This window comes from Schistocerca serialis, chromosome 2 (assembly GCF_023864345.2).
Source record: "Schistocerca serialis cubense isolate TAMUIC-IGC-003099 chromosome 2, iqSchSeri2.2, whole genome shotgun sequence".
NCBI classification, from domain to species: Eukaryota; Metazoa; Arthropoda; class Insecta; order Orthoptera; family Acrididae; genus Schistocerca; species Schistocerca serialis.
In genome coordinates, this window is record NC_064639.1 from 1091720810 (window position 1) to 1091740034 (window position 19225).

General features: G+C 42.8%; 1 protein-coding gene across 1 annotated transcript in view; it reads left to right on the plus strand.

The window, feature by feature from the left end:
• The window catches only part of LOC126458544 (alsin), a 180671-nt gene that overhangs the window by 77658 nt on the left and 83788 nt on the right, over positions 1–19225 (plus strand). Inside the window, exon 5 of the mRNA XM_050095661.1 lies at positions 18302–18482. Coding sequence (XP_049951618.1) covers positions 18302–18482 — 181 coding nt within the window. The remainder of the gene's footprint in view (positions 1–18301; positions 18483–19225) is intronic.

Consider the following 19225-nt stretch of genomic DNA (forward strand, 5'->3'; position numbering starts at 1 on the left):
CAATGTGAGTGGTTGCCTTTCTCTTGTTTTGTGTATTGATCCATCCAGGAATTTCCATTACTGTCATCAATAAATATTTATGAAGAGCTCATTGTACATACCCTTCTCTGCTGAAGACCTGATACTTGACATTACTTTTACGTATTGGATTGTGTGGTATATTCCATAAAAGCAGGCAACTTTGTGACACTTTTAGCAATTTTTACAACATAACATTACATCAAAATGTACTGATACATTTAATTTTCACGTAAAGGAATTTTGTAAACTTTATCCTTTACAGAACAAATTTTTCACTCTGTAGAGGAGTGTGCACTGATACAAAACTTCCTAGCAGATTAAAACTGTGTGCCAGACTGGGATTCAAACCTGAAACCTGTGTCTTTTGTGGACAAATGTTGTGCCAGCTGAGCTACCCAAACCTGACTCATGACCTGGCCTCACAGCTTTACTTCCAGCTGCACCTCGTTTCCAGGTTCAAGCCCCAGTCCAACACACAGTTTTAATCTACCAGGAAGTTACTACATTTTTATAGAAATAAAGCTTTTTATGTGCAGTGAGGTATTCAGTATGTAGAATATTAATTTATCCCTTAGCTCTGTACAACATTGTGACAGGAAGTGTAAGATAGGGAAAATAGAGTTCATTTCATCTCTCTCGACAGATTGATGTAGTTTTTCTTTAAGACAGTTATAGCTTCATTACAAATTTTGCAGTATTGTGAGTTTTGTCTTATCCATATACGGAAAAATACCTCTCTTCTCTCACGTGATGCATTCCCCTCCCCATATCCACTCCTTCCCATCATAGCTCCTCCCCCTCCTGCCCCCTCTTTCTCCCTTGGTGTTTCCCTTTACAACGACCCAACTATTCCCTTGGTTCTGCTATTTCTATAGTCTTGTCTCACATTTATGCTTTCCTCTCCCCCTCCCCCCCCGCCCCCCCCCCCCCCCCCATTTTCACTTCTTTCTGAGGAGGAACTCCCTCCCTAATGTCTCCATTGTGGATTTCTCTCCCTCCCCCATCCCCCCTCTTGTCCCCTCCCTCATCCCCCCTCCTGTCCCCTTCCCACCCCTACCCACTCCCCTCTCCTACCCACTCCCCTGTGGTAGGGATGCGCACGAGGGCAATTGTATGCCTCCTTCTCCCCGCTGTATCAACTGCAATGGCGGCCATGCTGCCTCCTCTCGGAATTGTTCTGTGTATCTTGATGAGCGGGCTGTCCAAGAGAACCGGGTAAAGGAAAAATGCGTCACCCAGTTACTTGCAAGTTATTGGCTAGTCGCAAACCATGCATTCTCCCATCTAGCACTTTAAAGTTCTGTTCTTGTTACCCCTCGCTCCATGAAGAACATGGCCACACAGACGTGCAACCTTAAATTCAGCTGTGAGGTTGTGAAATTGACCAGGGTCAAGGTAGCATCGCCATCCTCTCGTCCAACTGTGCAACAAGCCATCAAACTCTCGCCTCAAGGGGCGAAGCCACCAACTACTCAACCAGTATGCCAGAAAGGACAGAAGGAGTACTCCTATGAAGGCTTTCTTTGTCCCTTCAGCCAAACAACACCCAAGTCTTCCTCTGTTAACCAGAAAGGCTGGAAGAAGTCCACCAAAGGCAAACGGACTTCACCTTCACCAATTCTAAGGTCCTCTTCGACAGTGCTGCCACGTGATACCTTAGCCCGGCTGGCTCCATGTCGCCAGTGGGCACCACCAACCGTTTTTTTTTCGTGTTGGATTCCACCAACTGACAGCACAAGCAAGCCGGTGCTTCTGTGGACCCCATGGAGCAGGATCCTCCTGCTTCTGTGCCTTATAGCAGCGACTCTTCACAGGCTGTCACTTGGCAGCTTTCGAGGTGACACCCCTTCTACATCTACATCTACATCTACATCTACATCTACATCCATACTCCGCAAGCCACCTGACGGTGTGTGGTGGAGGATACCTTGAGTACCTCTATTGCTTCTCCCTTCTATTCCTGTCACGTATTGTTCGTGGAAAGAAAGATTGTTGGTATGCCTCTGTGTGGGCTCTAATCTCTCTGATTTTATCCTCATGGTCTCTTCACGAGATATATGTAGGAGGGAACAATATACTACTTGACACCTCGGTAAAGGTATGTTCTCAAAACTTCAACAAAAGCCCATACCGAGCTACTGAGAGTCTCTCTCACAGAGTCTTCCACTTGCGGTTTATCTATCATCTCCGTAACATTTTCGCTATTACTAAATGATCCTTAATGAAGCACACTGCTCTCCGTTGCATCTCATCTATCTCTTCTATCAACCCTATCTGGCACGGATCCTACACCGGTGAACAGTATTCAAGCAGTGGGCAAACAAGTGCACTGTAACCTACTTCCTTTGTTTTCGGACGGCATTTCCTTAGGATTGTTCCAATGAATCTCAATCTGGCATCTGCTTTACCAATGATTAATTTTATATGGTCATTCCATTTTAAATCACACCTAATGCCTACTCCCAGATAATTTATGGAATTAACTGCTTCCAGTTGCTCACCTGCTGTATTGTAGCTAAATGATAAAGGAGCTTTGTTTCTTCGTATTCGCAGCACATTACACATTAGACCTTCATCTCTTCGTCATCATGACTCTCCTCCAATGGAACATTCGCAGCCTTCGGTCCCACAAAGAGGATTTACGGGTGCTTTTAGCATTGCAGTGTCCCCTCGTACTCTGTTTTCAGGAAATGAAATTGCGCCCTCACGACCGCTTTGAGCTTTAACATTTTTTCCTGGTTTGTTTTGACATTCCCCCTGAGGTCGGCATTCCATCTCATGGGGGTGTCACGCTGCTCATGTGGGATGACGTTCATAATCAACCCAACTCCCTGACTACCCATCTTCAAGCTGTTGCAGTTTGCCTTTTCCTTCCTTATCTGGCTTTTTCCCTCTGTACCATTTATGTCCCTCCATCACTCAGTGTCACCAGGGTAGACGTCCTTCAGCTTATTGGGCAGGTACCTCACCCATTTCTGCTACTCGGTGTCTTTAACGCGCATCATCCCCTTTGGGATTCTCCCAGAACCTGTCAGAGAGGTGCCCTCTTGGCTGATCTTAATCAACTCAACCTCTTCTGCCTTAACACTGGAGCATCTGCATTCCTTTCTGACTCCTTGCACACCTATTCCCAATTGGTCCTACCCTTCTGCATTGCCCAGCTTGCACATCGTCTTGAATGGTCCATTCTTCCTGACACTTACTTGAGCGATCATTTCCCATGTGCTATCCACTTGCTGACTCCTACCTCACCTGCATGCACATCCAAATGGCAGCTTTACTCTTCCTTGGTGACAACTGAAGGACAAGATTTCCCCAGTTCTGATGACCAGGTGGAATATCTCACAAATGTTGTCCTTACTGCTGCAGAATGTTCCATTCCTTTCACTTCATATTTACCAAACCATGTCCCAGCCCCTTGGTGGGCTGAGGTGTGCTGCAACGCAATTTGCGCTCAGAGACATGCTCTCTGTGTTTTTAATCGTTATCCTACGATGGCAAACTGCATTCATTATACACAGATGTGTGCACAGTGTCATCGTGTTCTTCGGGATAGCAAAAAAGCTAGCTGGATTTCATTCACTAGTTCTTTTAACAGTTCCACCCCTTCCTGTGTCATGTTTGCTAACTTCCGAGGCTCTCTGGACCAAGATCCATTCGCCAATTTCCGGCTTGAGAGTAGCAGATGATGTTATTGTTGACCGTATTGCTATCACAAGCACCTTAGGCCGCCATTTTGTGGAAATTTCGAGCTCTTCCCATTATCACCCTGCCTTCCTCCGTCGGAAATGAGCAGAGGAGGCTTGGGTGATACCCTTCTCATCTCAGAATCATGAGTACTACAATGCCACCTTTACTATGAGGGAGCTAGATCATGCTCTCAGTTCATCCCGACCCTCTGCCCCAGGGCCAGACGCTGTCCACATTTAGATGTTGCAGCACCTTTCTCTTGCAAACAAGCACTTTCTGCTTAACATGTACAACCACGTCTGGCAGAGGGCACATTTCCCAGACATTAGCGGGAAGCCACTGTCATACCAATACCTAAGCCCAGCGAGGAGAAAAACCTTCCTTCTAGCTACTCCCCCATCTCTCTCACCAGCTGCATTTGCAAGGTGAGGGAACATATGATTCATGCCCGGCTAGTATGGTGGCTCGAATCTCGCAATTTACTAATGACTGCACAGTGTGGATTTCGAGTATGGCGTTCTGCAGTTGACCATCTCGTTAATTCGTCCACCTTTGTCATGAATGGTTTTCTGCAGAAAACCCAGACTGTGGCTGTGTTTTTCGATTTGGAAAAGGCCTATGACACCTGCTGGAAAACTGGTATCCTCCGTATTCTTTACATGTGGGATTTCTGAGGCCACCGGCCCTGTTTCCTTCAGGAATTTTTAATAGACTGTGTTTTCAAGATGTGTGTGGGTTCTGCCTTTTCGGACACCTTTATCCAGGAAACTGGTGTGCTTCAGGGTTCCGTCCTGTGCATTGTCCTCTTTGCTATCACCATTAACTGTATAATGGCCTGTCTCCCGCCTGGCATATCCAACTCTCTTTTTGTTGATGATTTGCCATCTATTGCAGTTCTCCACAGACATGTCTTACTGAGCGGCATCTTCAGAGATGTCTTGATCGTCTTTAGTCCTGGAGCATCGACAATAGCTTTAGTTTTTCCACTGACAAAACCATTTGTAAGAATTTCTGGTGGAGCAAATGGTTTCTCCCACCATCTTTACATCTTGGACTTGTTGCCCTTCCATTTGTTGAAACTACGAAATTGGTGGGACTCATGCTCGATAGGAAACTCTCTCGGTCCTCCCATGTGTCACATCTGGCAGCCTGCTGTACACGGTCCCTCAGTGTCCTACGAGTCCTGAATGGTACTTCCTGAGGTACCGATCGAACCACCCTCCTCCATTTGTACCGGTCCCTTGTCTGTTCAAAACTTGACTATGGGTGCTTTGTTTCTGAATCTGCACATCCATCCCTCTTACACTGTCTCAACACTATCCACCGTTATGGCATCCATTTGGCCACTGGCACCTTTTACACTAGCCCGGTTGGGAGTGTATGCTGAAGCTGCTGAACTACCACTGTCTTACCATCATGACTTTCTCCTCAGTAGGTGTGCATGCCGTTTGTTTGCCATGCGTGGCCACCCTTCCTATGCCTCCTTCTGACATGATTCCTTTGATCGCCAGTATGGGCCACGTCCCTCTTCTCTGTCACCTCCTGGAGTCCACTTCCGGCACTTGCTATGGCGGCTTAACTTCACACTACCTACAACTTTATGTCTGAGTGTGAACCCTTCACCACCTTGGTTCCGTGAAACAGCCCTTGTTAACCTTGGCGTTCATTTGCTTCCTGTTAAGGACACTTCGCCAGCCTCTCTCTGTCACCTTCAGTTTCACGACCTTCACATGGAACTTCGCGATAGTACCTTTGTGTACACTGGTGGCTCTTGGACTGACTGTGGTGTCGGGTGTGCCTTTGACATTGGCGCCCGTGTCTTTCAGTATCAGCTTCCGGCACAGAGCTCTTCATCCTGTGTGAGGCCACGGAGTACATCCAGCAACACATACTTTTCAATTGTGTCCTCTGCTCAGACTCACTCAGCGCCCTTCAAAGTCTATGTTTGCTGTACACTGCCCATCCCTTAGTGCAACAGGTCCAGGAAAACTGTCACTTGCTCACTTTTGGTGGATCCAGCATGATGCTTATGTGAGTTCCTGGTCATGTCAGTCTGCCTGGAAATGAGGCTGCTGATGCTGCTTCCAAGGCTGCAGTCCTCATATCTCAGATCACTAGGTCCTGTATTCCCTCTGATGATCTCTGTGTTGCCATCTCTCAGGAGGTGGTCTGCCTTTGACATCGCCAATGGTCCTCTTTCATGGGAATAAGCTCCAGCTCATTAGGCCTCTCCCAGCGGTTTGGACGATCTCCTCTCGGCCTTCCGCTGGAAGGAGGTCATTTTAACTATGCTGCCTATTGGGCACTGCCTTTTTAGCCATCGTCATTTGATAAGTGGTGCTACCCCATCGCTTTGTACACATTGCACCCAAGTTTTAACTGTCTGCCACTTCCTGATGCCCATGTTTAAACCGTTTACATTTCCGCTTGGGTTTGCCATCTGAGTTACCAGCTGTTTTAGAAAATGGTGCATGATCTCTTGACCACGTTTTACTTTTTATCTGCCAAAGCAATATGGTGGAGGCCATTTAATTTTTAGTTTTGGACCTCCGTTTCTGTATGGTGTTTTTTTTAGCCCTTTCTCCATGTCCCTGTTTTTAGCTGTCTTAATGTCAGTTGGGACTGACGTATACTTGTTTTTTAACTCCTCTCTGTCTTTGTGTTCTATAGTTTTGACATTGGCACCTATGACCCCAGCTGTTTTTGTGCCCTAAAGCAAAATAAAACAAAACAAAACAAACACAATTTCTTTAATGTGTACTTTACTTCTGTTGCGTCCTTTATTCCTCCTTCTTCCTCCTTAACTCCATCCTGCCCTCCTTCAGTTTACTCCTTCCTGACAGTTCCTGTTTCCTCACTTCAATAACCACTCCTTCTCCTCAGTCAGAGAAGAAACCCTGTAGGAGCCCACCTTCCCGGCGTCTCTGGAACAACAAGCCTGTTACTTAGAGTCAGACATGGGTTCCGTGCTCTGCAGACCTCAAGACCGGTCACTCTCATTCACATCCTAATATTTCTGTAACTTTCTCTCGACTTCACTTGCTTTTGCCCTCCAAAGGAGGAGGAGGAGAAGAAGATGCATAAGTCTCAGGACAAGACCCCAAACATCCCCTCCCTCTCAATCAGGACCCAATCTTACATTCATGGACATCACTCCATCCTTACCAGTGATGGACACTGACTGGCCTGTTCGTTGTCCATCCAGACTCCTGTACTCTCCTCCAATGAAACTGTAATGGTTGCTGTCATCACCTTCCAAAATTGCAGTCTCTCCTTTCTCTTTACTCTGTAGCTTGTGTTGTAAGCAGGAATCTCCAAGTTTCTGCCAGAACAAGGTTGACTCTTTGTGAGCCTCCGATGTTATCTGTACATTGGTGCTCACAGACGTTGTTCGGTCCTGGGTTCCTCTTCAGAATGCACTGGAAGTGATGGCCATTCAGATCTGTTTAGACTCTGCAGTAACAATCTGCAGTATTTATCTCCCACAGACCAGCCTCCTATGTTTCCTGCTCTTCTTGCCCTCCATTGACAGCTCCCTCCTCCTTTCATTCTCCATGGAGATTTTAATGCCCATAATCCTCTGTCAGATGGTACAGTGACCACTGACCTGGGCAGGATTGTTGAAGACCTACTGACAGAGCTTGATCTCTACCTCCTCAACACTGGAGTTACCACACACTTTAGCGTGACATATGGCACTTTCTCAGCCATTGATCTTTCTCCCCCCAGGGGGCTCACTACTATTTGGTGAGTACGTGCTTGGTTACAATGGAGCCCCCAGCCTTTGCAGCACTACTTCCCTTTCTGTGCTGCATGTCTATCCTCCTGCTATTCTATTACCTCTCCCTTGGGGTCCGAGTCATATGCCTTCTTTGAGAAACCAAAGTTCTTGGTAAAACTGTGTATAGATTCATCCTGTCCACCCATCTTTCTTTCCCTGTCCTTCCTTTTCTTATTCTTCCTCCACTTTGGTGTTTGTCATCTCTCTTTTCCGTTTTCTTATTATTCCTCCCTGCGTGTTCCTGAAGGCCATCCCATGCGTTTGCCACCTAAAATGTGACTGGGTAATGCATGATTCCCAGCCCCGGCTCAACAAGTAGGGCTCATACATAGTCCCTGGGAAGGTAGCCCAGGGAAGGGTGACTGCCTGAGCTGGTACCTTCCTCTATGCTGATTGGTTCCTCTGTCTGGAGTCTGGGAGGTGTAACCTGAGGTGTGGACAATCACCTAAGATGGGTGAGCCCCCATGAGCCCCCTCCCAGCAGGAAGAATTTCACCATCAGAAACGCTGGGAATCATGAGGGATTTCTCCATGATGAGTCCTCATCTCAAAAATGTAAATCGGTTGAGATGAAAGAATTGGCACCTCTCCTGGCTGCACCCCAATACCTCATGATGTGAAGCAGGAAAGATGGTTACAGTTTCACAACAGTTAATCCATTTATTATTCAGATGGGTGTAGATGCCATTGCCAGTCCTGTCAAGTCCTTCTCTCGGCTGCATAATGCGTCTTTACTTTTGAAAACTGATAGTGCTTTTCAAACACAGAAACTGCTTACTGCAACACTTCCCACCAGCTGTCCTGTTAAAGTAGAGGCTGAATTCCTCCAGTGGTATCATATATACACTCGGCTGCTTGATGGCCTGACTGAGGCTGAAATAACAGCATACCTCACTGACCAGGGAGTAACTGCTGTTCGCCGCATCATGAAAAGAGTTGATTAAGAATTATTGCCGACCCCCACTCTATTCCTATGACCATGTGGCACTTCCATCAAAAATTAAAGCTGGCAATGAAGCTATTACTGTCTGACCATATGTCCTGAATCCCATGCGTTGCTATAAATGTCAGCACTATAACCACACCCTGAATCCTGCGAAAATGCAGTCAAATGCATAATCTGCAGCACAGACACTCATGAGGGTGTGTGTGTCCACCACCTTCCCTTCACTCTTATCAACTTCAAGGATGATCATGCTGCTTCCTCCAGTGAATTTCCAATCTACCTCAATGAGAGAGCCATTCAGGTGATCAGGGTGAACGAATAGGTTCCTACTCAGATGCTCACAAAATGTTGCCTAGCTGCAAACCTTGTATGCCATCCTCTAGCAATTATAGTACAGTTCTCGCTACACTCCAACCTACGAAAGACATGGATATGCAGACTTGCAACTTCCAGTTTAGTGCCATGGTTGTGAGATTGTCCGGCTCCAAGCACACACCCTCATCTTCACCTGCTATGAGTGCACACCCTACTAACAACCCTTCGCCTGCAACAGTGAAGTCGCATGCCTTGCAAACAGAAGCATGGGAATCCAAAAAGGAGTACTCCTGCTATAACTTTCTGCACACATCTATCCATCCAACGTCTGGGTCTGCACCTGACAAATGCCAAAGTTCTAAGCAATCCAAAGGCAAATGATCTTCCTCTTCTCCACTTCAGTGGTCTTCTTAAATGCTGTCACCAAGTGATATACTCACACTGCCAACCTCTGTTTCACCAGGATGCACCGCCAAAAACAAGTCCACAGGCCAGCCAAAGCCGAATACCGATTCCTGTGTTGAACTAATGGACCAGGATCCTCCAGCCCCTAACACTGATCATTGTGCACATTCGAATTCTGGCACCCAGCAGCTGCTGCGGTGACTGCACCCTTATATGACCCATCTCCTGTCTGTCATCGGATATGGTTATTCAACAATAAAATATTCGCGGCATCAGACCCAATAGGCTTGAATTACAGCTCCTCTTGCAATCATATTATCCAGTTGTTTTCTGCTGCCAGAAAACAAAATTACACCCTTGTTTTGACCTTCCCCGTGGACTCCAGCTCATGGGGAGTTGTGTTGCTCGTTCAAGATGTCTATAGTCACACCATTTGTTTGCACACCCAGCGTCAAGCTGTTGCTGTCTATCTGTCTGTCTCTTCCCTATTTAAAATTGTTAGTAGCAAGGGACATATTATAACATTACCTAATAAATAAGTGTCACAAATATCGTATTTGATCAACAGTGTTCATGCACTAATGAAATAATAAGTTAGTTACAACCAGAAACACTGAAATTGCTTGTACACTATCTACGTTCCATTCAGGTATAAATAACACAGAGATATACCTGTATACACTAACCCATCTGAAGTATCTGGAAACCCCATTGTAATGCCCAAATAACCTCCAGATGTTATGAGAGGCGGAGAGTACTGTGTTGTCAGTAGAGAAGCAATAACTACAGAATGGGTCAGAAGAGCTTCGTGACTTCGTTGATCACTGGGTGTCACCTGAGAAACTATCCACAGTAGAATGGTCTCAGTAAAAACCACCCTGGGTAGAAATCAAAAGATACCTAGATTTAAAGGTTCAATACGGCCTTCCACTCAAGATATTGAAGTAACATGCAGAGAGCATTGGTTAAACACATCGGATGATAGCTAGCCATCTGAAGAGGCAGTTTACCAATTTCAAAACAGGAATAACGATACTTTCTCAACATTGGAAAGGAAATTCCCCCTTGCTCTAGAGACTGGTGGAAAGGGCAAGTATATGACATTGCCTAGCACCCGATAAATGTTAAAAGCATTTGCTTGTGGACCCAGTATGGTCCAGCAGCCATGCCATGGCAGAGAGCAAGGGTGTTGGTGAATTAACATTCACAAAACAGAGTTTATAAGGCTCCAGGTGATGGGGAGCAAGAGAAGATGGAATGTCGGCAGACAATGGACTGATGCTGAGGCTTGGGCAAAATGCTGAATGAAATGCTCAGTAACAGAGTCTAGGCTGATGATGATAACACCATTCAGAGAAATTCCTGGGACATCTGTAGGATGACGGCAGCCAAAAATGCTTCTGATCTTTGCCTATACCTGCAAAGAGGGAGTGTGTGACCCTATGGCTGTGACACACCATTCTCAACAAATCTGTTTCTGGCATTAAATTAGATAATGGGTCCAGGCATGAAGCTGTTTGAAAGCCAGGAGATGGATGCTATTTGTAGCATTGGAGGGAACAACGGTGATCTTTAATAGCCGCAGCAATATCGGGGGTCCACCAAGGAACACTCTTATGTCAGGGAGATCCCAAGAAAGAGGGAATCGCTGAAGCAGCTGGCCGGAAGGACGGAAACCAGTAAAATTGTCTACAGACTCATCACTGCTGTCATATGTTGGAGTGGTAGGGATGACAGACAAGGAAGAGGTATCCCAATCTGCATGGTAAAGGCCTACCTGGAAGGACATCCAGGAGAGTGATGCTGAAGAAAAGATAAGACAATCAGCAAAGATTGCTGTCACACAAATCATCATGAACTCCCCATTGATGGAGGGGACGAATGCAGATAGAAAGTGGTTTTTTTTTTTTAGGGCACAGAGCTGCTAAGGTTATAAGTGCCCATATCATAACATAAGAAAAAACAAGTACTAAAGAAAAACGTGAGGCAAAAAAGGCAAAAGCCTTATCGAACAACATTAAAAGAGGAGCAGCTAAGGACAAGGATGTCGCTAGGCAAAATTTCTCAAAACATCATTGTTATGGTAGAGGACCCCACGTGGTGGATCAAAATTGATTCGCCATGTCACTGTGGTGAACAAAAAGTAAGACGCAGTCAACAGAGTGTCTGTCATCTGCTAAAATATCTGACAAAGTAGACGACAAACATAGACATAAACGTAAACAGTTAAAAAATGGGCAGAATGTGGTGCACAATCAAGAGTTGATAGCAGCAGCAGGCACAGAGTGGGGCAGGGTTCCCACTTAATACATGGCTGTAACTAAAACGAGTGTTCTATAAGCAGCTGGGCTAGAACGACCTCCTCACGATTTGAGGGCTGAAAGGATGTCAGCCATGTTATTGGGAGGAGTTCAATGTCCCAGAGTTTGCTCCCCTGGAGAGGAGACCACTGTGCAGTCCAATGTGATACTACAATCAACAAACTGCGACACAAAGGTCATCCGAGGGAACAGAATGACTAGCAGGTGACAAAATTCTTGGGACTCACAGTTGATAGGAAATTCTGTTGGTCTTCCCACATCTCTTACCTGGCAGCTCCTTGTACTTGCTCCCTCAATATTCTATGTGTTTTGTGTTACCTCGTGGGGAGCGGATCAGATCATCCTCCAACATGTATACTGGTCCCTCGTCTGTTCATTGTGAGCAGCTCAAGGGTAATGCATGTACTTGTAACTTCCATCACTAATGGCAGTATTATGCAAGAACACACTGTAGCTGAGCTATATGTTGATTGTTGACCTGAATTACAGGATTTAAGAGTAAAAAACTGGAATTTGCTATTGTCACAAAGTAACTCCTCAGTCACAATGTTACCCACTTTAATGATGTTTTCTGTGTGACATCTTTTAGCATGTGTCCTCCTGGAGTACTATAAAAATGTTTTCTAAAACACCAGGGAAACAAACCTTGTGCTCCTGTGTCTTACATTATTACAAGTCATTCTGAGGCACGCTTTCAAACATATAAAAATCTACAAATAAAAAAAAATAGACTAGTAATTGAGACTATTCTTTTTGCTCATTTATCATCAACATGGATTACTTGTGTTAAGACTTTTCCATTTTCACTGATCCTGAAACAGGTATTTTTGTGTTTTCTGTGGCCTTCCTCTACTATATTTCCTTATAGCTTTTAGTTGCACACTATTTTTGTATCTCTGTTATCACCCATTCCTTCAATATGATTTAACTATTTTATCCCTTGTTTTTCATATTCTTACAGTATATTTTGTATGCCTAATCTGAGTCATACATGTTCACTTTGGATGTGATCAACCCTGATGTATTCTAAAATTGAATACAAAAAAGATTCATTTGTATCGCTTGGATTCGTTGTGTTTGTTTTCTGTCAAGGCCCAAGAGACTGATCATAAAGGATTGGAAGGACTGCCATTTTAATCACCAATGTAATACTGGTGATGCCTGTAATTTGGCCAAATGATCGTATTAAAGAAATCGGACTTTGTGTCCCACAAGGTTGGGACAAGTAATGATGATTGTATCGCTGTGCACCCTGAACATCAATATGCATGGCCAAAGACTTTATCCCAGTGGTATACCGTCATCAAATATTCTCAGAATATATATGTTGTGATACATTGGGTAATATATCTGCGATTCAAGGCATCCACCATTTCATTATTAGGAGTTTTAACTGACTCCCAGGAAAAGATAGTTGTATCATTACAGTGCATCTTTCCATAATGATTCAGATTATTTCACTTACTTATAAAAGATGGAGAAGATTTCGGTCCCTGATAATTTGTAGAGTATGTGTGATACTAAAGAACACTATGAGAAATAGTAGCTGCTGCAAACAGCACCAAACAGCATGCAGCATTTTGATTTGATGGTGCTAGATGCCAACATTTTATGTTGAAGGGAGGAGTTAGTGCAGATGAACTGTGTGAACGATCTCTCCCAGACTTCTCTGTTACACAACTATCCCATAGATATTATTCACAAACAAATCTCCTGGCTAGTATCCCCCTCTCAGTCTCTGACTAATAAACTTCCCACTTCCAAAAACTCAGAAGTACCCCATCCTCAACCAGTACTACCCACATCTTGAATGCCTCAGTAATTTACTCCACCAAGGCTATGAATCTCTCAAGTCAAGCCCAAAAGAGAGGCCCCCCTTCCATGATACCTCTCCAGATCAACCACTATTGCCTAACCTCCATAACATCATAGAAATCTTATGACACCACAAACTCCTGATTCTTTAAAGAACCAAACTCACATGTATAAAGTAACTTCAGATGTGTGATTACTTTATAAATGAGGTTAAGCGTTAAAGACCTACGTCGAAACAAGGCTCCGGGAGTAGTCAACATTCCATTAGAACTACTGACAAGCTTGGGAGAGACAGTCCTGACAAAACTCTACCATCTGGTGAGACAGGCGAAATACCCTCAGACTTCAAGAAGAATATAATAATTCCAATCCCAAAGAAAGCAGGTGTTTACAGATGTGAAAATTACCGAACTATCAGTTTAATAAGTCACAGCTGCAAAATACTAATGCGAATTCTTTACAGACGAATGGAAAAACTGGTAGAAGCCGACCTCGGGGAAGATCAGTTTGGATTCCGTAGAAATATTGGAACACTTGAGGCAATACTGACCCTACGACTTATCTTAGAAGCTAGATTAAGGAAAGGCAAACCTACGTTTCTAGCATTTGTAGACTTAGAGAAAGCTTTTGACAATGTTGACTGGAATACTCTCTTTCAAATTCTGAAGGTGGCAGGGGTAAAATACAGGGAGCGAAAGATTATTTACAATTTGTACAGAAACCAGATGGCAGTTATAAGAGTTGAGGGGCATGGAAGGGAAGCGGTGGTTGGGAAGGGAGTGAGACAGCATTGTAGCCTCTCCCCGATGTTATTCAATCTGTATATTGAGCAGTCAGTAAAGAAAACAAAAGAAAAATTTGGAGTTGGAATTAAAATCCATAGAGATGAAATAAAAACTTTGAGGTTCGCCGATGACATTGTAATTCTGCCAGAGACAGCAAAGGACTTGGAAGAGCAGTTGAACGGAATGGATAGTGTCTTGAAAGGAGGATATAAGATGAACATCAACAAATGCAAAATGAGGATAATGGAATGTAGTCGATTTAAGTCGGGTGATGCTGAGGGAATTAGATTAGGAAATGAGACACTTAAAGTAGCAAAGGAGTTTTGCTGTTTGTGGAGCAAAATAACTGATGATGGTCGAAGTAGAGAGGATATAAAATGTAGACTGACAATGGCAAGGAAAGCGTTTCTGAAGAAGAGAAATTTGTTAACATTGAGTATAGATTTAAGTGTCAGGAAGTCGTTTCTGAAAGTATTTGTGTAGAGTGTAGCCATGTATGGAAGTGAAACGTGAACGATAAATAGGTTAGACAAAAAAGAGAATAGAAGCTTTTGAAATGTGGTGCTACAAAAGAATGCTGAAGATTAGATGGGTAGAGCACATAACTAATGAGAAGGTATTGAATAGAATCGGGTAGAAGAGGGTTTTGTGGCACAACTTGACTAGAAGAAGGGATCGGTTGGTAGGACATGTTCTGAGGCATCAAGGGATCTCCAATTTAGTATTGGAGGGTAGCGTGGAGGGTAAAAATTGTAGAGGGAGACCAAGAGATTAATACACTAAGCATATTCAGAAGGATGTAGGCTGCAGTAGGTACTGGGAGATGAAGCAGCTTGCACAGGATAGAGTAGCATGGAGAGCTGCATCAAACCAGTCTCAGGACTGAAGACCACAACAATAACAACAACAACAAAACAACAACAAGTGTTAAATGTTTGATGTTAAGCATGTAAATGAGAAAAAGTTTAGAAAAGGTTTGGAATTGTGTTTAAAGTTTGTTGGATGTCGCTAAGTACTCTCATTATCAAACACTGGATGAGTATAGTCTGAGTAATTTGCACTCCATTTTAACCAAAAGCTAGTTTTTCACACATCTCAGTGTTTATGATGACATATTTCCCGAACTACGTATCGTGATATAATGTTTCAGGTACATTCAGCGGTATATGTGAAGACTTTCTGTAAAATATGTTGCAGATTGAGTTATTAGTAAAGAAGCAATAAATTAAAACATTGTGCTAAATGCTGAAGTGGTGTTACATGAACTGTGAAAATGTGGTCAGCAATAACTTTTTCCATTTCATCATTTGTGGGGTTGTTAGTGAGAAAATGTTTTTAAAAGGTTTGATATTATGTGTAAAGTTTGTTAAAAGTTGCTAAGTGATCTCATTTTCAAATACTGCATGAATTAAATGTGTGTAATTCGCACATCATGCTTTGTGCTCCCTCAAGACATGTACACAGTGTGTGGCTGTAATACTTGTCATACTGTATTAAACTTTTGACATAAGAATAGACATCTTAATGAGTAGAATATGATACTATTTTAAATTTGGCCAATAATTAGTTGAAATATTGGAAATAAAATCTTTGTTCTTTAAATTTGGTCAATAACTGTATGAAATATTAGAAATAAAGTCTTTGTTGCCCCTGAAAGCTATTAGATGGGCAACCTACTACTGGAACTAGATGATCATGCCACAGATTAGCCATTTAGTAATATAGACTCCCAAGCCATTATCCCCACCCCAAGCATCCTACCTCTTCAATTCTCATTCTAGAACCTGCCCCAGACACCCACCCACTATCACCTACTCCTGCCTCACCATGCTACAATATCAGAGGCAGAGCAAATTGTTAAACACATGTGCTGTTTATCGACTAACTTGTGTCCACTGCACAGCGTTTTGTATAGGTTTGATCATTTCTAACAAGATTATGAAAAGGATAGTTGCTGCTCGTCATATAGGGGAGATGCTGAGTCGCAGAAAGGCGCAACAAAAAGACTGTCGGAAAGTGAGCTTTCGGCCAACAAAGCCTTTGTCAAAAATACACACACACACACACACACACACACACACACACACACACACACACACACACAATGCAACTCACATACACATGGCCACAGTCTCTCAGAGACTGTAGTCATGTGTATATGAGTTCCATGTGCATATATATGTATGTGTGTGTGTGTGTGTGTGTGTGTGTGTGTGTGTGTGGGGAGGGGAGGGGGTAATCTATTTTTGACAAAGGCCTTGTTCACTGAAAGCTCACATCGCAATAGTCTTTTTGTTGTGCCTTTCTGCGACTCAGCATCTCTGCTATATGGTGAGTAGCGCCTACACTTCGTTACATTCCATCCTGGCTTTTCCAGTGTTTGATCATCTCTGAACTGACTAAGCACATGAATGGGCGTAGAACTGTCTGCCTTGGGGCCACTCGGTACCCAGTTGCTGAACATGCTCCACTGTGTGGTACACCGCAAGGCCTATTCGGATTCTTTCACCCAATACTAATTTCTGTGTACTCCAAAGATAGAAACTTGCCCTCCCACACAACCTTGCATACTGACAACCTCTTGAATTTAATCTCTGTCATTACATTCCCTCCTCTCTTTTTCTTAAAATATATTGTGATTATCTCTTTCTTCCCAGACCTCAATTGCACTATGCGTCTCCTTACCTCTAATCTGTCTTCTCACTATGGCATTACCATCTATGGAATGAACTTGGCACAATGGTTACTAGTGTACCATCTTTGACCTACTGCCTCTGATGCCTGCCACTTCATCGTTGTCTACCTTTGTCATCACTGCAGGTGGTTCTCTCTCACATTGGTGTTTGAATGACCTGCCCTTCCTTTTTAACCTTCCCCCAACTTTTCTCTCTCTCCTCTATGACAAGGGAACTATTATTTCCAAAAGCTATGTGGTGTCTCTCTTTTATATGTGTGTATCAGCTGTACTACACATTTTGTCTTTGGAGGGTAAGTACTGACCAGCAGTTCTGTCACACAACACACAATTTTTCGAAATAGATATTTGTGTATTTTTTGAGCATGGTAGTAATTTTTGCCTTGTCTAATACTTCCAAAACCATAATTTTCCCCATTCTTTTATTGGTTGGTTGATAACTTCCTTAACCACTGGAGGCTGGAGGATAGCTTGATAAAGTTTTCTTGTTTTGTACATTTACCTGAGAATCTTAAATTGTGTATACTTTTGACTGTAATCGGTTGAGGATTTTACATTATTGTTGCTTCATTGTATCAGTACTGAATCTTTTCTCCATTGGTCTGAGTGTTAAACTTGTGTTTGAAGATGCTGGAGCATTGGGAAAAATGACAGTAGCTTCAATTATCTCATCTGCTTTAATTCCCTTAGTTGCATACTATCAGGAGATCACATGTGAGGCAAAAACTTAATATTGATCCTTGTAGTACCCTGTAACTCAGTAATGGAAAGCAGTTCAATGTACAGTGATACCTTGTGGCAAACAAGTCAGAGATAAGCACAGGTTTAGCTTTGACTTGTTTGCCACAAATTATCACCGAACACAGTTTAGTGTTCACTCACTCTAGTAAATAGCTTGGTAGTATACTACAGTTTGCAATGAACTAGATATCACGGCTACAGCTCTTAAGGCCAGCCTATCATGCATTGCCCACAAACGTGTGAGACTATAACCCAAAATGCCTGTGTTTAACATGTTAAACAAATGGCTACTCAGCTGAAGTGTCATAATATACAAAATAAAATAAATGGATGTAAAGTACAGCCAGTGCATGAAACTAATTTCTTCCAAGGTGCTGTTTGTCTTGTCTCAACCAAGTAATATTGTAATAGTTGTGAAACTATGTTGTTACACAGAAATATGACCTCAGAATAATAAACAAATTTCTAGTCAGTATAAAGCATTATACAATTCAGAAAGTGCTATGCCACATAAAGAACAACAAAATATTTCTTTATTTGTAAGCAGGCTAATAAGTAAATAGAATACTTTTTAATGCAGCAATCATGCAAGGCAGTTGTTGCCAAAAAACCATGTTATCACATAATGAATGTGCAATCCTGTGCTATAAACACAGCAGACAGATACACACAAAACAATAAAGGATAAACAGATGCTTGCCATCTCTCTTACATTTCGTGGTAAATAGGTTAAACTGTTCTAGCACTATATTTAGAATATATATTTTATGCATATTATAATTACAGGTCGATGGTGCAGTGGTAAAATGCAGGGATCTGGGAAACTTGTCTGGCCCGATGGAAAAACATATGTAGGGCAGTTTCAGAACAACCTTCAACATGGATTTGGGAAATTAGACATTCCAGCAGTATCCAATTATGAAGGAGAGTGGAAAGATGGGCTCCAGAATGGATATGGTGTTATGAGGTATTAAAACAGTTATCTTCAAGTAGTAATTATTAAATATTTGCAAAACGGAAAACACTGCTTTCAGGTACAGTATTTTCGAACTCTTTGAAAAATTTGTTATTTTTAGCATTCTAATAAACATGGAGTGATTCAAAATTGCTACTGCTCAACTGAAATGCCCAAAAACTTGTGTGACTGTAACCCAAAACGTCTGTGTTTAACATGCATCTATTAACTATGTACCAAGCATGTACAATATTCAACTTTAGTGTAGTAATTGGTAACATAGTTTTGATTCTCACCATATGTGTAAAGCAATAATGACATTGGTGCAAGATGAGGCTGTCACAATTGGGGCATTTTAAAAATTGTAGCCTTTCTCAAATGCTTGTTCTGCATTTTAGCTATCTGACTTTCCCAATAAACCAACCCAAAGCTACAGCATGCTGCAACTTAAATTTTGTATCTGTTGTGGAGATCTTTGTTTTAATGGGCGTTGTTTCTAGAAGGAATGTTACTTCTTCAGAATGTGCTATTGGAGTCTCTCTCTCTCTCTCTCTCTCTCTCTCGAATTTTATGAGACTGTGAACTTCACTTTATGTTATTTTGAGGAAGGATTTTTCTTGAGCTTAAATCCTGTTCAGCATTTTTGCTACCCCAGTATCTCAATTGTACAGGTTCTGAGGGTTGTTTTCATATCTGTGTAATTTAGTGAACTATGATACACTTGAGTTCACACTAGCATGTGCCCTAGAAATCTA